This window comes from Opisthorchis viverrini (genome assembly GCF_000715545.1).
Source record: "Opisthorchis viverrini unplaced genomic scaffold opera_v5_234, whole genome shotgun sequence".
Taxonomy (NCBI): domain Eukaryota; kingdom Metazoa; phylum Platyhelminthes; class Trematoda; order Opisthorchiida; family Opisthorchiidae; genus Opisthorchis; species Opisthorchis viverrini.
The window spans coordinates 615,297-638,053 of NW_008751892.1; the positions used below are offsets into that span (position 1 = coordinate 615,297).

At 41.4% G+C, this 22,757-nt stretch overlaps 1 protein-coding gene across 1 annotated transcript in view; it reads right to left on the reverse strand.

The window, feature by feature from the left end:
- Positions 1–22,757, reverse strand: part of T265_08776 (hypothetical protein) — a gene marked incomplete at both ends in the record, with an annotated part of 153,407 nt that overhangs the window by 2,911 nt on the left and 127,739 nt on the right. Inside the window, 3 exons of the mRNA XM_009174668.1 lie at positions 3,585–3,667; positions 4,316–4,373; positions 9,838–9,869. Coding sequence (XP_009172932.1) covers positions 3,585–3,667; positions 4,316–4,373; positions 9,838–9,869 — 173 coding nt within the window. The remainder of the gene's footprint in view (positions 1–3,584; positions 3,668–4,315; positions 4,374–9,837; positions 9,870–22,757) is intronic.

The window sequence follows — 22,757 nt, forward strand, 5'->3', positions numbered from 1 at the left end:
TTTATTTTGATGCTGAGTAACGCAGTGATTCACTGACATCTGGACTCGGAGAAATCCGGTCACATCACCTCCAATTACCAATGACGCGGATTAATAACCGACTGTCGCAGCTTTGTAGCACTTGTGGATTATGATCTCACACTCGTCCTCAGATCTTTCTTCTTTGGTCTTTCGGGGCACCACAAACAACGACAAACTGCTTGGAAACTGAAAAGTTCGCACTTTCCAAATTTAAGCGAATTAGTCACCATCACCTGTCAGAATATCTTTTGATCTCTCGGGTTTGGATATCAACTGGAGTGATATCGACGCAGGTTTCACACTGTTGGAATTTTTGTTCACGAATCCATACCACCATTTTCCCTTAATCACCGTACATCAGACAGAACACCGGCACCTAAACCCCTGACATAGGCCTCCACTGGTCCCAAATACATTCTGTTGTGCGGCAGTGGCACCCTGCACCTTGCAACTCATCACGACCTTGGGGGCTCACGACTGTACATTTTCTTTAAAGCACTACCCATTACGTAGTCTGGATGACCTCATCCACTTCATTCAAGGCTAGGAGCGATGTAATCAGTGATCAATGCTTTCGTTTATTTGTCCTCACTGGGAAAGCGAATATTGTCTCAAACTATTCGGAAGTATCTGCAACCATACCACGTTTCAAAGAAGGACATCTATGAAATCGATAAGCAAAGCTTTACTTCAGTCGTAACAAGACTTGAAGTCGATTGTCATTTCTCGCTTTCGGATGGTCCATGAGACATTGAATCGGGAGCAGCAAGCGAAGTTTCAGCCTGGTAGGAGTTGCACCTTTCACACATCCACAATATGCCAGGTTCTGGAACAATACCTTACGTAAAAGTGGTCAAAAATCTGGTCTTTCTGAATTAGCAATGTGCGCATCTGGAGGAATGATTGCCTCCTAAAGCCTATGCTTGCAATACATATGGTAATAATGGTGCTGCAGCACTTAAAATTCTGTATAATATTGTACCTCATCATTAGTTTCAAACAAGCGAATCAACTGAGGGATTAAAATGGGTGGCAAAAAGTTGTGGCAGAATTCATAATTCCTACTTGATTTCGAAACCCAGCAGATGCAATTCTGGTTTACCGTACAAAAGAAACGCCTTTAGATTTAGGCGACGGTGAATGCAGGCAAACGAGAGTATCCCGTGGAAAATAACAACAACCTACAATATTCTCAGGCCACTTCCGCTTGCACTTCGTGTCACAAGCTAGATCGCCTTACTCGCTGCATACAGCAGGGAGGGTAACTAAAATCGTGCTACTGATGACGTCTCCCTCTTACGCTTTCACGGTTTTAGTCTTCCACTCTGCCCCGTTCAAATGTGAATAACCTCTGCAGACCCCAACACTAGGTTTGACCATTTCGCTCACGTGCATCACACTCAGTTGCAAAGTCTGAAAGTTCGACTTCAATGACTACCCTAAACACTTCAAAGTAAGTTTCCAAACAGGGAAAGACTGTCTACTCAGCTGTTGGCAGTGTTCGCACCCTGAAGCAAGCAGGACAACAAGTGGCTGTTGCTCGTACACAGGGTTCTCTTTGCACAAGGAGGCAGGAATCAAGTGCCGCAAACTGAAATGACTGCCCCATCGCTCTCTTCCAGATTCCGCCTGCACAACCCTGGAAATTCTAAGACTGCTGCAGCTGGAAATGCCGGGGTAACAATTATATTAGGCGAACCAGCGGAAGCGTATACACTTGACTGGATAGCAATTATTATTCGCCTCTCCGCGGTGTGTTTAGTAAATTGTGCGAAAGAATCTAGAGAAAATGAGGTCCGTTGCACCCTCTTTACTGTGTCTGCCTACGACCCAACAGATTGTAGCTCTGAATATGCCAGGGGCAGTTTCTATTATGCACCACGTGCTCTCTTACAATCGACTGCTGCTTCAGACATCGTTGTGGTTACTGACGACATGAACGCTGTTGAGGTCTGACTGTTAATCTGTCAGTGCTGTCAACTACAATTGCTCAACAGGATATGCCCTAAAGGTTTGTGAGCATAAACAGGTCCCCATAGTTGCGTACTATGGGTGGTGTTAGTCTATATTGATGAGCCTTCCAAAAGCTCCCTTACAAAAAGCAGTGTCCGACAAGGATACTTAATCTCTCCATTCTAGTTTGACTTCGTCATTGTTGAAATGATGAGCCAAATACAGAAAGGTCTTCAAAACCCCGGTGTTCAAATCGTTATCGGTAAGAACCTTGTCGATATGACGTACAAAAACTACATCGTCCTCTTTTTTAGGAAGAAGGTGGAGCACAAGTCCTGGTGAATATGCAGAACCTGAACATATCTCTGAACATATCTCCTACAATTCAAGGAGAATCACTGGATGTTGTGGAAAATTTTACCAATCTCGGCAGTTTCATTAGCTCTGGGGGAAGTGTGTCTGACGAAGATAGTGCGGGAATCTCAAAGACCCCAATCACGCTTGCGTCTCTTGTGGTGTAAAAAGGCATATCACTGGTAGTAAGGACTGTGTTTCTGTATAGCTACGAGATGTAGCCTCTGCCGACAGATGATGTGAAACGTCGTCCGGTTTTTAACCACAGACACCTCAGAAGAGTTGCTATGAATATTATTGGATAAACGCCTTGCTTGTACGGCAGTGAAGCATCGGTGTCAACACTGATATTGTTCTATCTGATGATGATGATGATGATGATGATGATGATGATGATGATGATGAACACCACCAATATCATCCACGTAAGATGTACAAGGATCATCAGGACACGGTTTTCATCCTTAGCCCAAATGATGGAGAAAGTTGGGAACAGTTAGATCAAAACGTATACACCACCCCCTTGGTATCAAGGTTAGCAGCAGGATCCGGAGGCAAATTATACTTTACGAACCCGATATTAGTGTCTATTACGTACGCAGAAACTCTGACTGATCCACTAATTGTTTTTTGACTGGTCTTAGCCAACAGTCATTTAGTCTTTTCCAACAACAGAACCTGCACATGGTTGAAACCGGCTTCAGAGAAGTGTGAGGAGGAAAGCGCGATTAATTCTGAGGGCAAAGCTTCCGAATATTTTACTGCAGATAGCACAATGTTCGTCTTTTTAGTTGATGGCTACTAATTTACGTCAACCACCTTTAGTTTTTTCGCACTGAATGCTGTTTCACAGCGTTTGTGGACGTCAAATTTTGTTTCCGAAATGCTGTTTCGTTTGTGGACGTCAAATTTTGTTTCCGAAGTTTTGCACATGTTCAACTGATCATAAATTCCTACACTAATTACCTGGATTGATGTAATGAAACTTTATTTATTTTGTTTTGATCATGAGGGTAAAAAGTCAGGAAAAACTGACGACTGTAGTATACCGTCTCGCATCAGATACCGTATAAGCTTACACTTCTTTAGTGACGAAAATCATATGTAATACTGCCTTTGGAATCCACTTGTGGGTTTCGGGTATGATAATTGGGTAGATCTATCTTTCTGAAGCAACTCTAAGCCACTCTGGATTGCGAAAACACTTACCCAAGTAGAAAAATTAGAACGGCCATTAACCAGGTTCCGGTTCCTACGTGGTAGGTAGTTATGGTCATGCTGCTCTGTTGACACGTATCACATCGGAACGCCACAGATTCCCGTGTCAGTTTCACTGGTTCTGATGAGGAAAGGGTGACAAACATCGGTTTCAGTTCCCATGTAGGACAGACTGGATAAGTGTAGGTAAAGACGTGCAAACCCATGCATATGCACTTTGATTCTGGTTAGAAGAAAGGCGAATGAAAAATGCAGACTAATTATGCATTTTGGATTATCGTCTATGCAGTTTAGAGGTGGGGCGAGGTTCCGGCTCCGCTTGGCCTAAATGCTATGGGTGCACAGTTTTTGCTGAACCTCAACTGCAAAACTTACTGTGCTGAAGCTCTGTGGGGTGCATAAGAAAAACATTTCTTTTGACTTTGGAAAGTTACAAGCAGTAGAAAAGTTTACACATTGTCCTGAGTAGGACCTGAAGCTCCTTTGACACGAACTGGATGCCTGTCAGTCGGCATACGGTATCTTGAAATAAGTGCTTCGACGCAGTTCACGATTTTTATTGATCACATACTCGAAGGAGTATATGGACATTAGTCACTTCTTAGAGCCCTGCCCGACAATCGAATCCCTTCAGGGAAAAAGAATTCCGATCATCAATAAGAGACTTTAGGTTGGCGTAAAGTTGGGAAATTGAGTCTCGGAAATGGCCTGTATTTATCACACCATGAGCCTACTGTGCATCTTTGATTTGTTTTAGAGATACACTCACCTTCTTTCCGAATTGCCTTCATTTGAGGTGTCACTTCTTTTGATTCTTCAGATGGTATCTCAGCTGGAAAAAACAGGTAAAATAATCATCAGAAGGTCTAGCCAGAGATGTCCTATGCTGAATTGTTTCGTGAGATTGGGCAGTGTTTTCCGCAACGTGTAATAGTTTTGCACCACGTTCAATAGTCTGGGGGACACGTTCAAGGCTTGATGAGCTATGAGCGTCGTCTGAAGCCACTTTCCTGCCATAATAGACAACACTTAGTGTTTTCATGCACCAAATCCTTCGTCGATGTGGGGTGGATGAGACTTCAGGCATAAGTAAGTTTTTTCCATTACTTGTTTTTATAAACGCAGGTTTAATATGACTGTCTTTTATATTGTCCGGATACGACTTAACGATGTACCCATGTCAGAGGATTTTCGGTTGCTTTCCGTGTTCTTATAACCAGTTATAATCCTTTACATCTCTTTTGTCTTGTAGTTAACGAACTAGCCAACATCGCGGGTTTCCATTAAAAACTTTCACAGCTTTTGTTAGACTACGTAGATAATTATATAGACACTGCAAGTAAATTCTCTACTATGCACCGGCGATTCACAAGACGTATTGCTAACTTCATATGCGACTTCCCTGAAAAGCAAACCAGATGGATTTGACGGTGGAGGAAGCAGAAAGCAAGCGAATGCCCTGAAGAGTTCATCTTCATACAAAATCTGGCTGAGCCAACGATCAAGGGATTATTGAAGTTACCTAAAATCTCATCTTGTTTCAGAGTTAAGGCCCATCAAGAAGATTGCTTTCAGAATTGTTAACAGTAGGTCTACTACTTTGGCCTCACATGTTTCTCTCACTTTATGTGTATTCGCAGGCGCGTCAGAACGGCAGAACACCAGGAATTTCGTCACTTAGGTAGCTGAGCATCCTCCAAAAATAACACTGCCAGTAACACCCTGCAACAATTACGCAGGCAGTGTTTAAAATATGACTTTAAGACACCAACGACAGTTCAGCGATTTGTGTGACCAGAACAACTGATTATCAGTCGTAATCGAGGCTACTGGTCTCCATCCATGCTAGATAGACTACGTTGTGTGTGCAGGCACTGGTTGACTGCTTCCATCCTGATCGTAAAACCAATGTGTAGGTTTTGATTCTGTTTGCTGCTGTCTTCGGAATATCGCCTGCTTTTGTTCACGAATGAAAGAAGTAAATATAAACCCCTCTTAAGCTCTGCCTTCTTACTTACCTAAGAAAAGGGATTACTTGGACTCGAGATATTAGAGTTATACTTTCCCATCAGCGTCCCTTTATCTAAAGAAGACCCTTTGTGTCATAATAATGAGCGACAGATCTGATGATTTTGAGAACAATGCTCAGGACAAAAGCCCCGAGATCCTTTTGAGAGGATATTCAGCGCTTCCTTCTTTTCCAAGCGTTTTTGTAGATTGCCAACCCGGAGGAAACCAGAAAGTAGATGTTTGTGAATTTAAGCAGATACCGTTATCTATGTGCATCAGAGGCCTGAGAGTTGACTGAATAATCTGTTAATACTACGAATAAATTTGGAGATATAGCCTGCATACAAGACGTCCACCTCCGGGTTTACGGGAACGGGGCCGCTTGAAAAACTCCCAGCAGGGCAAAGTAGCCATCAGCTGATTTTAAACAAACTCTAGTAAACCGTAAGTGTTCTACTAGCTGTTCCTGATTTTACTGCATCATCCATAAGTAAGTATCACGGCGCGACTCAGAAGAGTGTGTGGCCTTGTAAAGATAAGGTGCAAATTGTTAAGTCAAATTTCGTGCAATTCGGGTTCAAGTAGAATATAAAATTGACGGAATCTCGGGGAATGCGCCCACCTAATGAGTCCCAAGAAAGACCGAATTTGTGATGGTCTGTTGGAGGGTTTTCAGCAACCCTGTAACCCATCCATGTCTTCATAAACTAGACTGCACAGCTACCGTTTGCTCAGTTGCAAACTGGCAATCTGCTTCCTAACGATCAGCTAGATTCCATACTCAAATCGGGAGGATCATATCCAGTTTAGTTGTCCGGTATAAAATATTTTTTATCATTTATTCCCTGGATAAGAACAAATAGAGTGAGTTTATCACACGTGTAAATTCGGCTACTTAGAAAACAGGAACTATCCTCAGAAAATTGTTCATTCAATTTATGATTGGATGCAGTCCACGGTTCTTTACTGAAAATTACTTCAGAATGAGAAGGACTGATTGCTCCTCTAAGTTAAAAGTCCCAAACGGTGGAATTGTTGATTACCCCTTTCCCGAATGATGAGATGAAAGGCAGGTAAGCAAGCCCGCCTCTCAGCCCCGTCGCTCTTGCTACCTTTGTTCCAAGGACAAACGGCCTGCCAATTGCGTTAATCTTTCCAAAATGATATTTCGCAGCCAGTCCATATATAAGCAACCGTTCATGGAATTTCAACTGTGGCGAACGGCAGCATCTTTGCATTTGTAATAGAAGGTCAGACAGCACTCTTGTGACTAGGAACATGCCAGTTTCCGGCACGGCGTCTTGTATACACGACGGAAGTCTTCTACCCTGAGAGGTGAGTGATTCCGAAGTCCTTCACTCTAAACAATAAAAGCGACGGAGCCAGTAGCCAATGTAATGCCTCAGTAATTTGCTGAATATGCTACATGAAGTTTCACGAACTGGATGGATTGCAGATAGCCTCAGAAATTGAGCTGTTGATGGTGAGATCACTTTCATTTCCTTGTTACGGCTCTTTGTCTGTCGTTCTTGGGTCTGTGCAGGATAAACGACTTACAGAACATATGATATTAATGGTATTGTTTGAACAAAATAGGTTGTTTGGCGAAATACTTCTCTTGCCTTCCACACTACTTTGGTATTCAGTGCATTTTGTTGAGTTTGTTAGCATACGTGGCAGTCGTTTGCTGCCATCAATCCACTGTGTGTATCCACACAGGGGACGAAAAGTCACCACGGTTGGATCTTACAAGTATCTTGGTAATACTTGTGAAAATTAACCTTTGTACACGTGACCAACCAAATTGATCTGTGATCTTACTGCTGTTAAAAGTGCATGAGAATAATGGGTCAGCCAGGGACAGGAGTGCACAGTTAACATGAAATCAGAGCATAAACTGGACGTAGTAGAAAGTGGCTGAAACTAGCGGCACATGCTGTTTTATCGACTGTATGTACTGTTCACTGTACTGTTCACTAGAAAAGCATTTTTCAGGTCACTAACGCGCTGAGAATTTATTAGACTAGCCACTTCTTAATAGAGTTGCCGGCCGATAAATAACGGTGTGCTAACAATGTCGTTAAAGCTAATTTCATCTAGACTAAACCTGGGGTTTCCGTACTAAGTGCCACCAACCAGGGTTTATCTGATTTGGTGATTTACTCATCTCCTAACAACCGATCATTTGTGGCAATTCTGTAGGAGGGGTGACATCCAATAAGATTTCGTCTCTGTTCAAAGTAGTATTCCAAAAATTCACACTTCAGATAGCAAACATTTTGTGTATGTTGTGATCACTAGGCTCCCAAGTCAACAGGCCGTCACTCCTGAGGCAGCGTTTCCCTGAGATCGATCAGTGTGTTTGGTGAATATTGCCTTCCTTTGGTGGGACAAAAAAATGATGTTTTAAGGACGCTTCTCTGATTTTCCGCGTGGGTTGGTTTTACTTACAAAACGAACTCCAGGTTAAAGACTTTCAAATCAATCCAAATTATTGACGTAGCATCTCTGAATGTGGTATCCACATCAAAGCACTGTGTCATAAATTTCGGGGCTTAGGAGGGCTGAGTTGTCTCATAATCTTCTGGTTTACGAATCCCAGTGGATTGATTTTGAAGTGACTTCATGCCGCTGCTCTCGACATTGCTGACAGAAGATTGGAGAACTTGTTTATTTAGTTGGTACTCATTATAAACGGAGCCACTGACTAAACACGGTACTGATCTTTAGAGACTTAGTACTGCGTTCGGCGGACAGCTGAACAAGAAAATTATCACGAAGAACGGTTTCATCTTTTGGCAATGGGTGACGATAATCTACACTGCACAACAAATCGTCAGTTAGTGCAGTATTTTTTCTATTTCTAATTCACGATGACTTCACGAGCGCCAAAGCTACAAATCACCTGATTACATTTGCCAGCTTTTTTCATCAGTATGCGGAAATCATGACCGACAGTGCTCTTGAAAACGTGAAATTCAAGTCAACGAGGAATGAACTTAGCGAGTTACACTCACTTGTATATTTACTTCGTGTTAACTAGGAAATCTACTAGACCACTCTTACTGATATTTTTTATATAAAATCACCCGACTAAAAACCAGCCTTACGCTCAAATTTTCATACCGCTTTTAAATTTCATGTTCAAGCTGAACGTGGGTTTCATGAAAACTTAAAAAGTATGCCCATAGAAGAGACACAATTTGTGGAGAAACCGGTAGAAGGCTGTTCAAGAATTTACAACAAACTTATGAAAGATATGCTACATCAAGAAAGTGGCTCAATTTGGAAAAGTTGGTGAACTTTTTCACAAACATGTTTTGAGGAGATAGAGAAGTTCATGACAAACAAGACTCCAAAATCGGTGGTGTACCGTGCGTCGTTAAAAACCTGCTAAATTGTGTCTGTCTTTAAATAGTGGTCCACCTAGTAACAAGACTCAGAGAACTTGGGAGGAGACATTCCTTGCAGCTCGTCTACAAGCACCCTCTACAAGATACCCACTAGTCAGAGGATTAGAAGACCAATTGTCTAGTCAGACCCTGTCATATGGAGTCACATGCTGGGCGAACGACGGGCGAGTGCTTAGGCTGTTGTTCGAACTATTCACAACTAGCTTTCACTGATACAAAATAGTAATCATTCTGCGCTAGCCCATTCAGCAGACGTGGATTATTGCTTAAATAATGCAACAGCTTACCCATGCATTTACAAAGAGGTTGCCGATAAATCGTCGAGACCGATCAAAACACACGTTCCGACCAGTGAAAAATTTGTCAGCATAGGCATTCACCCAACTGAACTATGATTTGAAAACGCCGGCACTCATGTAGTGAGCTATTCAAGTTAGTGGATCAAATAAGTCCCATAATTTATTGTTCCCTACCTATGTTTAGGCCACGAGATGAATTTTGACCAAACCGTTTTATACTCACTACGACCGTATTACGTCTTATGGGTCACACCATGTCAAACCCAAACACAAACTGTTCTGACAACAGCCATCGAAAATATGTTTTTATGCGAGATGTGTTGTTCTAGAGTGAGGTTAGAAAAAACTTTGAAAAGTGCTCGCTTTCTAGAATTGGAAAATGGTGGTTACCTTGGGAGTGTAGAGGAGCGCTAATCAATTATGTTTTTGAGCATCTAACGGTGATCTTTTTCTCTTTGCACGAGAAGCCTTGTACATAACACAATGCAATTACTTTTAGCATTCACGAAATATCGACAAAATGATCAAGTTAATGACTTACGTTCAGTGATGGAGGGACGTGTGCCTACTAGCGGATACCCATATAGCGAAGGACGGGGTGCTGGAACAAGGAGAGCAAGGTTACAACAGAAATTCATAGAAACGGACAGTAGGATCAAAATAGCGGATGCACTGAGGCGCGTGTACGTGCAACGCTCAGAACAACCTAGCATGTGACCACTAAAAAAGGTGCTCAAAACTGCAAGCGAATACACCAAGCACTACCAAGCAACACAACATCTTGTCTGCTGAACAACAACCGGTTAATTAAATAAGTTGCAACCCAAAGATATATTGGTTTTATGGAAAACATATTAAAAATCTGTGAAATAAAAGTGTCACACGTGGATTTTCAAATGTTCTAGTGTGTTAACCGATGTTCGATACTCGGAATGCAAATAAAAGAAACTGTGCATGGAACCGTGACTCGGTAGAAAAACCCACCGTCGAAATTGGACTGGCAAGAGGAATACCTCTTCATTGTTTAAGAATCTAACGGTCCGTATCTATTAGCAACCTGGGGGTTCATTTGACGATAGAATAATGTCCAATCTGACAGTTCAACGCACACGTGTTTCATAGTACCTCGTCACAGTGCAAGATTAACTCCTCAGTTAATGAAGGCAGTTTGGCGCAGAGATTTCACTGAACGGCTTGCGATCCATTCTACAGATATATCCATAAACACTTGGACAACACAGTTTTGTAGTGATTATAGGGAAAGTCACTGTGTTTGCGACGCTGGAGGTCCAAAGAACAATGAAAGCGCACTCAACTGACTGGGGATCACTAAGCCGTTATGACTTATGTGTACCGTCCATGCATGCAACCGGAAACATGCAGGTTTAATCGTCCTAGAGATCAACCGTTTAAACAGATTGCTGGTGAGCTGGTGGACTGCTTCACGTCAGCTTAAAATGCGAAACAACGGAAACGGTCATTAAAGGTAGGACTGAGTTTCGAAGTCGGAATATCGCACTCGGCTTCTTGGCTATTAGCTTGCTAACGACAACACTCACAAAAGCAAATTTAATTGCAAAGGGTGACACGGCGCTTTGCGACGACTATGTGAACTTCACTTTTCAACCACCAAGTAGTTTTGCTCTTGGCGTAATGTATCACTTTCCTGAATATGGCTCTATTCAAGAAGCTGGTAATTGTATTATGCCACCGGTTAGGAAGAAAATAATGTAGTTAGTCTTGTTATTTCCCAATATAAACGTGTATTTTTCACGGTGCTTTTAGTTTATTGGCAGTATAACCTCAGGAATTCCAGACCTACTGACCGTCAATGAGCTTGCACAAAAAGTAAACCTGAGATTGGTGAAATGTTTGCCAAGTTGCTCAGCTGTTACTTTATGGTCGAGTGAAATGTTTGTGGCCTTTTATTGAAAATTAAGGGATGATACTCGGGTAACAGTGAACTTGGGGATGAATTCAATCTGGGTGAACATGTATTCAAATCTAACCTAAAAACCAGCTTCACATCTTCATTATGGTATTTTTCCACCCAATTTTATGCACAGAGGCTGTTTCGTGGTTTGTTCCGTACGATATCCTAGATATCGCAAAATAAGCCTAAAAAGGGAACTACACATAAGTTTGCTTTTGAATAGTTTTGGCAACTTTGTGAGTGGTTTTCATCAATTGGAACACAGTACTTTACAGGGTAGATCATGCCAACTCCTTCTCACATAAACTCTTACAGAATGTGACGTTTTATAAAGCCCGTAGAACCGCAAGGTACAACATATTGTTGATGATTTGATTCACCTTTTGATCCGAAATACATTTCACAATCAGAAGCATTGGTAGACTTCTTTTTTGTCGCCTATTTAGTCTTAGCTCTACGACGCACACACATCCGTGTTCATTGAGATAGAAGACACAGCTAAGTGTCTTTCAGACCAATCTTGGAAAGGTGCCCCCAGGCATTCGTCTGGGTCACAGAGAATGATAAAAGTCAGTAGCCTTTTTTTGAATTACAAGCAAACTGAGCGTTTTTGCATATGTTTGAGACGTTTTCGCATAGCCTTGGGAAGCCTGGTACGTCTCGTAATAATAAACTTAGCACCTTAATTTATTGAATGTTTGGCTGTGATGTGCTCGGATATGAATAACGCATTGAGCGATACGTGTCATTCAGTTCAGTCATTTCCGGAGTTAGAGAATTACTTATTCCAAAGTCCTGCTTGATTAATCTTCTCCAATAGGCAAGACGGGACTTGACAGGCGATGACGTCAGTTGAACAGTTAGCCTTGCCCATTATTCCTGTCGCACATTCAAATATAGAAAGTCAAATTGCTAACTCGACTCAAATTGAATTTTACCACATATGTAAGCCTTTTAGTTATATTTTTTGACAGGTTTCTAAGTCCCCTTTTTTAGAACTCTAGCAGTTGGGTAAAAATCACCTCCAGAAATGTATTCCCGCCTTTGATGGTCTTGGACTGAGCCGAAGTAAACGACAACAAACGCTGACCCGGCTGTCCATGAGAACATAGCCTGTGTGAGTAAGGTGTACATCGCGATTTGAACGCAACGCACTATTCCTATATTTTTTGATAACTGTATGTGTTTGGCATCCAATTGGTTCTACAAACAGCAAGCGCCAAACAACCATTTTCAACAGGCAGCCACTTAGGATGTCAAAAACTGTCAATCTGCGGGTCCTAAACCACACTTCTAGGACTAAATTGTGTCAAGCTGTATGTGGCTATATGCTGTTCCAAGGTAATTTTTATTTTCTCCACCAACATTTAGAAATTAAATTTCCCCTCATCGTCACAAAATGCAATTAGCCGGTCACCCTTAAACAAAACATTCCGGGTGCGTTTTGATCTCCGGTTCAGGTTGGCTTGCTAAAAGTCACAGAGAAGAAATAAGATCCGCCCAATACGTACCAAGTAGCGAGACGTAAAACAAAATGGGCATTCGAAAATTCTAACGAAATAAAATGGCAACGAAATCAGTTAGAAATTCACTGGAAGGAATATGCTTGTTAATCAAGTGACCATATCCAATAGTGACATTAGGTTATACAAACATTAATGGATATCCACTCAGGGTTGGAATAAGTGGAAGGACTGCACTGCAAGCATCACAGTTCGTTGACAGCACTTCAGATCAATCCTCATTGAATAAATTGAGTGCGTATTCGTATACGTTAGTCCACAGTGACAAACTGTTCTCAGAACACTTGGCGACCGGGGAAACATGCCCAATCACCTTGTACTTACTGACATTTTCTGGGATTTCTAACGTTTCATATCGAAGTATCATAAAGCAGTTAGTCGTTCGATAAAATTTCCTCTTTTGTTTATTGGTGCGTGATAAGGGCATACTGCCACTATGCGAACAACTGCAAACTTGTTACTGATTCCGGTTTTTTATGGTTTTCGCGCAGCGTAAATTTGTTTCACTCCATGATTTCAAACATTGTTCTATAGGATTTCAGTTATTCTTAGTTATTTGCACTGATGTGTTAGCTGTTTACAGGCTACAACAGGCCTTATTGCAGTTATTTTTTATGAAGAGTTCAAGGAGACCATGAGAGGCCGTATTTACCCGCCAAAACTGAAGAGAAAGCACGACTGTTCAAATTTTAGTAGATTGTTGGGAATTCGTTAATACTGTTATTGTGTTAACTAAGCATGAAAAAATAAATTGACCTCATATTAAGTGAAAGTCTAACTGAGTTACTTTTTATGACATTCCTTGAGTTGTTTGTTGCATAAAGACTCCATGTTTCGGTTGGAAGTATATTAAATATACCGATTTATTCTTCTTATCCGAAGCTGCTTTAAGGGTTGCTGAGAAATCCTCGCATGCAGCTTGCGGTTTTGCCTTTCCTGGGACTCAAAAGATGGACACGTTACCCGAGTTTCCTTCACACTACTGATCCTTTTCAACACAAAGATGCAAACCTTTGGTCGAATACAGTCATTTTTAAGGTAAGTTGGCTATCAAAGAAGGCTAAATTGAATATCATCTGAAACAACTGTTTAAAAAATGGCCTTCTAATGTTGGGTCAGGAAAAGAATTCAACATTATGATTGTCGTTCCCAACATGAGACGGCTTTTGTGGGTAGCGGTTAGTTGAAAGCTATAGTCACTGGGAGATTCAGCAAACACTGAGTTAATTAGCTTTTAAAAACCAAGCTAATTTGCAGGCGGATGTATAACACGATGTATTTGTTTAAGATGGTGCTCACTAGATAATGAGGGTTATGGAAACACGAAAATTCCTCATGAAGTCAGCAAAACCGGTAGTGAAACACTTAACCGGTTTTCACCAAAAAGGCAATAAATAGACATGCTAAACGGCAGTCCCTGTCACTCTATTTCTAGTTAATCACAACATTGTTAATAGTTACCGCCGATTTCTTTTCATACAAATTGGCACCACCGTTGCAAATCCCCTAGCGTGGACAAAATGCTTTCCTTCTTCGATAGAAGGCTTCTAGGACAAACTGAATGTGTTGTTTATTGTTGTGCATCTTTCAAGGAGGATTATCGCCAGCTAGGTACTTCAGTTTGATTGTATATTGTTTGACTCTTATTCGATCGTCGGTAATAACATTGCTTTCAACTTACTAACTCCATATGCTGTGCGGTATGGCTTATTTTGAAATTTCCTTCTAGCAGAATTACCTTTTCCGGCCCACAAAGCAACTGTAATAAAGTGACCCAGACATGGGGAACACAGAATTGCGGTCCTTAACCGTTTTATAAAAATTGTGTGAAAAAGTTCCCCTTGGGTGGGATATTTAGTGTGGATTCAAATATTCGTTGCGTGTTTCCAGGTTGTACGCGCTTATAAACAAATCTCGGTTGCGTATGTAAGCAAAGCAGGACAACTTCAGAAGTTGAAAATGTGAATGGCAGAAAATATGGAAGTGGCAAGCACGCCGCAAACAGTTGCTTTAACAGAAAGCAGAAATAATGGTGTGTAGGATGGAAATGTTATTGCGGCGACATTGAAATCTAACCAGGCTAGCACCAAGTTCAAATTTTCAGATGCATTCCCGGAATAATATCCATTTAGTCACCTGTTTCCGTCATTGTTCTAATATACTCCGAATAGGTCCAGCTGTCACTAGCTAGAACCACATAGCATTTTGAATGTCTATTTTTCACGTTCCCAAATGTTATTTTTCAGGCACTAGGAGCTGACCCCCGACTTCCTGATACGATCACGCAGCAGAACGCGATTCCAGTCTGAAGAGGTTCTTTGTCGCTGGCTTGTTAGTGCTTTTTTCTGTATGTTGATCAAGTTCCTTAAATGTCACAGATAAACATAAAAACCTTACAGAACCGACGATTTATTACTTTCTGCTCAGGTAAGTTATTTTGGCCAACGTTAAGCTGTTAGGGTCCTAGAGAAGCAGGTCCAAAGACATTCATACATACTGATATTAAATTTGGTTGCATGACTTCGGCGTTTAATTGGTGCAGAAGATCACCAATTTTCAGCCTTTAGTATGAATTGCTGATTTAACTTTGCAGGTCATAACCATCAGTAGTTCATGGTTTCTATGCTGCGATCTTTAACAACGAAAGCCGTAGATTGAGAACCGTACTGCAGTATCACACTTCGGCTAGCTGTCAGTCTATTCTGACCAAAGACATCATTCAGATCTGTCTAAACTGGAAAAAAATCTGTGATTTAATCATTGGTCGAGAGGTAGCTGTAAAATTTTCCTACTAAATAATATTGCCCAGTTTGGCAACTATATTCATTTGGGTGACAACGTCGGGGCTGGAAAATTACCTCAGTGGGCTTGAGCGTAACCGCTAAAATCACGTCCTTCCCCTTGTGCCAATGGAAATAATGTGTTCAATCCTTGCAACATTTTTCTGCAATCAGCATCTCATTACAATGTCCGGTTCCCATCTAATGCGGTGACACTGCCCTGATACCGATCAATAAAACATAGCGTCAGCAGCTGTACACCCAAAAATATACAAGCAAAGAATTATGGCATGCTTTACAGCTCACTTTCACACGATTTTAATTGTTTAGGGTTATTGATGATCGAAGTTCAACAACTTTAACTACCATACATCAACCACATGATGGAGGTACAGTCAATCAACCAAATACATTGATATGAAATTTCGTATTGTCAATCCGTGATGAAGTGTCAAACAGCACTCCGGCTGCCCTACCACTGTTGACAATCGCCAATGGTTTGCACCAATCAAACAAGTCAGGAAATTTGAACATAAGAACTTGCGCACGGATGTTTGGCGTATTCAGCCTGATTGCTGTTCACTTCAATAGAGTAAACCGATGAACTTACTGGTTTTGGTCATTTGACCTACGCCTACTTAAGCAGTCTCATGGTATATTGCCCAAATTTGCGGACATCCTCTGATTTCGAATTAGGCTAATAATTTGTTATAACTGTTGCCTCCACACTAGCTGAACTGTTTCGATGCCTCAAAATATACAGCAAAAATTCTATCAAAGAGGGCCTTTAAAGAAATACGACTGCAAAGGTGAGCAACGAGTGCATTGCCCGTTACCCAAACTCCGGATTGCGATCGTACAAAAAATAGTTATCAGTTCAAGATAGGGTTGACACCTCGGTACATTTTTTCGACCAACATCCAAAGACTGAGCGCTCTAGGAAGTGATTAGTATATGTTGCAACGGTTTAGTAACCACGACGAAAATGACCGCTGCCGAAATAATTTTAGGTTTATGAAGAATACTCCACTTATGCATGTCAACAGGACAGCGTTCACTCAGTAGAGCTAAACAGCGATAACAGTTGGTCAACCACCCACTCCAAGTGAAAGACTGTGTGATCGTATTAAATAATATGAGGAAGATCTACGAAGTAACCAGGAGCCTTCGGTAAAAAGTAACGAAAATAGTTGTGCCTATATGAATGCTTCCTAAGGGCTTCACTTTTTTCAAATTCCTTGTTTAAAAACCCAGTAGCGAAGCTGTGATCTGACAGGTTTGAGGTTTATTCACACTATTAAGTGTGGAATCCGATTCTCCTGATTCAATGGGTGCTGCAGATTAGAAAACCGATCGCTTCTAGGTTATATTTTGATAGTACTTCGCAAACAAAGTATTCTGCTATCAGAAAAGCAGCGATTCATAATTCCCTTGCACACTTACTCTCAAGTGGGGTGTAGAATTCTATCCATTTCTTGTTATCAGAGGAATATTATTTCTCCCTTTATGATAATGAAATATTTCGTAACGGGACGCGACTACAAGTAATCTAAAGGATATAAACCACGGTTCAAATATATTTAATCAAAACAGTAATGATCTTCAAAGCTAGCAAATTGAAAAGATTGTATCAATACTTACTGGAAAGGGATGATTTTCCGGAGGAACCACTAGATCGATTGGCTGCTCAAAGATGAAAATTGGGAACTTGATTAATCAAAACTCAGAACGGACGGAAGTAAAGCAAACAGGCTCATCACAGCAAGCGTGTTCATTGACAGTGATCAGTAGTACGGCCAATGAAACGCGGAAATCTAGCAGCATGCACAAAACATTGTACAAGAAATTAACATGCAAATTTCGGGGATGGTGCTTACACGATCTGCTAACAGCAGATGAAGGGTGTAACAATATTGCAAGTGGTGTGAATTTTACGTTATTAACAAAGTGCAAGAGCTGACTGTGAGCAGCTTTCGTTTTACACGTGTATTTTACTGATAGCCGCCAAGCGTACGCAGCCAGTAGGAGCACAGCTTTGATCGGATTGCCAGTGCATCAGTCACTGCGCTCCACATTTCTGACCCTCTCCAGTTCTCGAAGGGTGCTAGGCATTAAAAAGGACCAGCGAAGCTACAGCTGGTTTGTTAGATGACCTGTGTGGTGTTTCCACTTGCGCAAACTGTTGATGGCACACAGTCGCAAACTTTTGATGAAAATACAATTCTTGATTCCAGCCAAATCATTAAATCAACACGAGTAACCAAACACTCAATCACAGATGGTGTTGTCATGACGACTGCTCGTTGAATTGGATTTGTGAACACTTTCCTGGTTCCACTTTCCAAATGAGTCAGCAGATACACATGATCAGGTTTTTTCTCCTGAGTAAAGTAATATAGCACTATGTGTAGTGGAGTTTGAACCACTGAGGGGTGATTCATCACGCACATATCACCTCATCCTCACTACGACACTTTCGGTGACTGTGTGGTCATCATTGTGGGTTGTGGTATCAATGAATAATGTCATTTTAATCGATTCCGGCTTGATCCTTCTGTGATGGCTTTACCCACATACCGACACAGGATGAGGAAGATGATGATCGAACAAATATCACTGAAAAATCATTTTTACTGATATTTTGTTGGTCCGACTAGAACACCTTTTCCCTGGATGGCTCTCATGCTACCCGAAGCGAGCACAGGAGCTTAAGTACTTCCAGGTTATACAAGCATAGATACGATCAGTTAGGATTACGAGGTTGTGCTAAAACCACAAGTCTTGAGGTTGTTAGGATCTACACGCTGGATCCACTAACCCATCCCGAACAAAAGCGTGGAGAAGTCATTACGTGTTTCCTCACACCTGCTTACTGGGTTTCTAAGGACCCACAAAACGTCAGGAAGCTGTGTCTTTGAGATTGACCGATAACCCACTCAGAGTAAACATATTTGCTCATTGGTTATTACATACCGAATGGGAAATAGACGGGTTGGCTTAGTTTACACCTTCGCAATGTCCGAGTTCACACAGCGGTTGAAGTAAACCGGGTGTTCGTACGCTATTATTTATGAGGCCTCTTAACAAATATCCTGGGTGAGGTCGCATGATTTCCAGTGTGTTTTCATGACTAGTTTAGAACTAAGATGAGCGAGCCGTCCAAACTGATCAGGAATATCAAGCACCGAAAACGTATGATTTCTTGCTTGAAAAGTGAGAACCTTCCATTGGGGAATGTCAGGATTACTGCCCGAAGGAATTTATAGTGACGTCTTCTGTGGAATACAGAAACTTATTAGGATTGAGTAGATATAGGACAAAACACAACCACTGTGTAAACGTTCATCTCAGCAAACTCTGTTACCTGTTCACAAAGGAGGGGTTAGCAACACGGACTATGATGTGCATACTGACAGCTGAAAGTAGTGTTCTGGTGGGTGGATATTATTCCAGACGTGTTCACATTCAAACACATGAACAAACCCACACCGGTTCACAATACAATTACACATCGATTATAACTCACAGGGGAGGATGGGAATAGGTGCTGTTTTGGTGACGGAATAACCGGAAGGTAGATAATCCTGACGCAGAGGGGTTAGGACACTTTCGATTAGGTTTCCTTTTCAACAGGAGTGATTCCCGCGGTTTACACCATGTACTGTTTTCATATGTTCCAGAGTTTCAAGCGAACCAATCCGCCAAAGAAGAGTTCATGCAGACCAAGTGAAGTGGATGAGTTTTGAGTAAGTATCCACTGCCAGATCAATTGACTTGGCTATGAATAGTTTTGTCGCTCATACATTGGTTCCTTCATAAGTTAAAGCAGCTACACAATTGGTGTGCTTGTCTGTGTACATGTATTATCCGCGCACGACCCTGCACAGTTTTTTGAAACAGTTACCCTCGCAGGTAGCCATCCAGAATGAAGTACTACTGTGCACTGTGTTTCCCTATCATTAGCTAAAAGTACAGAGAATCGCGCAGAGTCGCAAGGTAGCATAAGTCAAAATGTCCGCACATTCACTGAAAGTTGGTCATTCAGTTTAAAAAGTCTGTAGACGACCATTTTCATCAGACAGCAGTTTCTATTCCGATACCGCGTCACAAGAATATATGTAATGGCCACGGGTCCAAACAGCCATGTACTCTTTACATGCCATAAGGCACCTCTCGGTAGTCATGAACCACTTCATCCGGATTCCACTTCCGGAGCACAAAGTACCAAATGTTGAATATGTGAATCAAGAGTCGTTAGTCAAACAGAACTGTCCTCCGCCACTCAACTCGTGGATCCACTGTCTGAACAGTAATCAACAGGAAAACGAATATCTGGTCTGAGGTAACAGTATCACGCAGTTTGCAAAATAAATGACTAAATCAAACCCTACACAAGATCCCCTAATTTATGTAGAGCCTTGTCTGGCCGTTGAGTCAATCTGCTGCACAAGTAGTTGCGGAATAGTGTATGTTATCCATATCACTTTAGGTGTAAAATTTATTTATTCTTGATGCAAAGCTCTCAACCAGAAATTCATTACTGAATGCTTACAGATACTACACTGAATACACTCGGCTTATGACTGAGCGGAACCTCAGGTCACCAACTGTTTCGGAGAAGCCTGCTTTTCGGTAAATAATGAGAGAACTGTTAACTGCGTCCAATGCAGTCTTGTAGAAATTAAGAATTCACATGTAACTGTTCGTCCTGACTTATTTTCTATGTAGATGCGTTCCTATTCTATGTATCTTGGTTCATACTGAAATTTTCCCCTCAGCTTACACTACAACCGAAACTTGGATAGCGTTTACTACAAAGTGTTGCACAAACCCAGATGCAGTTTGAATGGGCTTGTACAGAATGATGCTAACTACCGTAATCCGTCTGAGAGGCAGACCATCTACACTCCAATTTTGTTCTGCAGCCACAGAGAGCAACATAAGAACATGAGTCCACAACACATTCTTAAGCTGGATAATAGTTGCTTTAATACAAATGGATGATCTGAGAAGAAATTCCACCATCACTTTATTCAAACCTTCCATTAATCATCTCCACTTAATATTTATTGAGTGTTCAAGCAAAACATCAACAAGAATGGAAGGAGACACTGATGCTTCGCTGCCGTACAAACATGAATTATTTGAAAGCCTCATTGTGAAGAAAAATGAAAGTGGTCGAGGAAAGGATTTGGCGCTAAACTACCACAAACATTCTGAGGTACCCACACATCCAGACACACATTCAGGCAACCTGGATAGAAACTAACAACAAGGATCTCACGGACATCGATTAGCGTGTGGATAACAGCAGCTCAATGCATGACCTAGCCAAAAACGATTGTCGAAGTCTTGAAGACATCTTAGTTCCGTTGATCAAAAAGGCCAAGTCATACAGCTATAAAGCAACTTACCCCTTACTGTAGCCTAATACACGTTACTAATACATATTAATACACACATCACTTAAGAATTAGAGGTATGCAACTTTGAAGCCACAGGTGCCTCAAATTAGTAAACGCAAACCGATCCTTAAGGGGTCGTGCATTGACCCCATTTGCACACTAAAATCGGCGCTAATACGACTTCAGAAATTTGAGTGCCTCTCTTTGGGTTGTAAGTTTCTGTTCAGTTGGGTTGTTCAGTTACTGCATATCCATGAGCATGACCTTATATTCTGTGGATGTCAAAGAACGCGTTGATTCTGGCAAATCCATTCACAGACCGTTGTGACTTCTCTTCAAAGATGAGAACGATTTCGTTTGCGTATTCCACGTTTTCGTCGGAGGTTAGTTGAACCTTCCGTGAAGAACTTCCAATGTCCGTCTTATTACCTCGTCAGTCATGAAAGTAAATGGAAACGGGGATTGGGCACTTTTGGCGGACACCGCGTTGTGTTCGGAAGATTTTGTAGAGCTCTCCGTATACTCTCACACGAAATCTGAGAATACGAAGAACATTATGTTCACAAACGTTCGGAGCATTCCTTGATGAGCAAACACCTCATGGATAACAGACTGGTTGACCGAGGCAAATGCGCCCTGGAAATGCAGGAATACGTATGACGTTGTTCTAGCACCTGACCAAGTGTGCGTTTTCGGTCATCGGAACTATTACCAGGCCGGAAACCCACTCTTGCTGCTTTCGGGTCAGTGTTTCACAAGCCACCATAAGTCAACGAATCAGGCACCCAGCCTGACTGACGATTTACCAACCCATTCACGGTTTTCAGGGATTTTCCAGAGAGAATTTATCTATGCGCCGATATTTCCTGATATACCTTTGGCGTGGAAAATTTGCAGGAATTGAAGTGCCACAAAAAACAAAGCGCATTTTTCGCTTTCCGGTTTAGTATGTAGCTCCACTGATCCGCATGCGTTAACACCTGCGCAACAAAAAAGGATCCACACTCTGATTTGGTCAAGCGACAGAAACAGCCTGCTGCACAAACAGGATCACTTTACAGTCAAGCAAAAGTGACAGCACCTAACTGTTTACTCTAAGATTCAACTAGTTGTTTATAAGTTGTCAATTTTTCCTTTGCGCAGACACCAATATTACAGTTATGGTAAACATTAGGCACTTAGGTGAGCCAATGACGAGATCCCGAATTTTCTAATCAAGCTGAATTCCTCGGAACAACATATTTTTGGTGCTACGACTTGTAACATTCATCCGATCGCAATTTATTACTACTCATCCAGGAAACTTAGTTTACGAAAAATAATTACGAAAGATGGTCTGAAGAAAAAAAGCATATCTGCGTTTATTGGTAACTTTAAAGGGTCATTCGATTCCACGTTAGGCCGAAATGAGGCCCCAAAACGCGAAAATAATTGGTTTAGATTATTATCTCACTGGACGTCGATAAAATGGTAGTAGCTAAACCACTATGAAACTTCATCGACTTTTTGAGACAGTGTGTTAAAAAATCTATCGATACCCATGACTACGAGTGTCACGTATGCACACTGTACTGTATTGATCAGATCCAGAAAAAGCTAATTTCACCCCCAGGAAACACATATTATAACACGGTGTAAACACGCTTTCATTATCCACATGTTTTCTCGTGCACGTATTATACTAGCCTTGTCATCCACCGCAAATGATGTCCCCTAAAACTCACTAATCATAAACATCTTATTGTGGCATTCCTACATTTATTGCAGCCGAACAGTACACAAACGAGCTAAACGATCGTCACCTTCATTTAGTTTTGGGGCGAACAATCTCCATTACTTTATTTCACA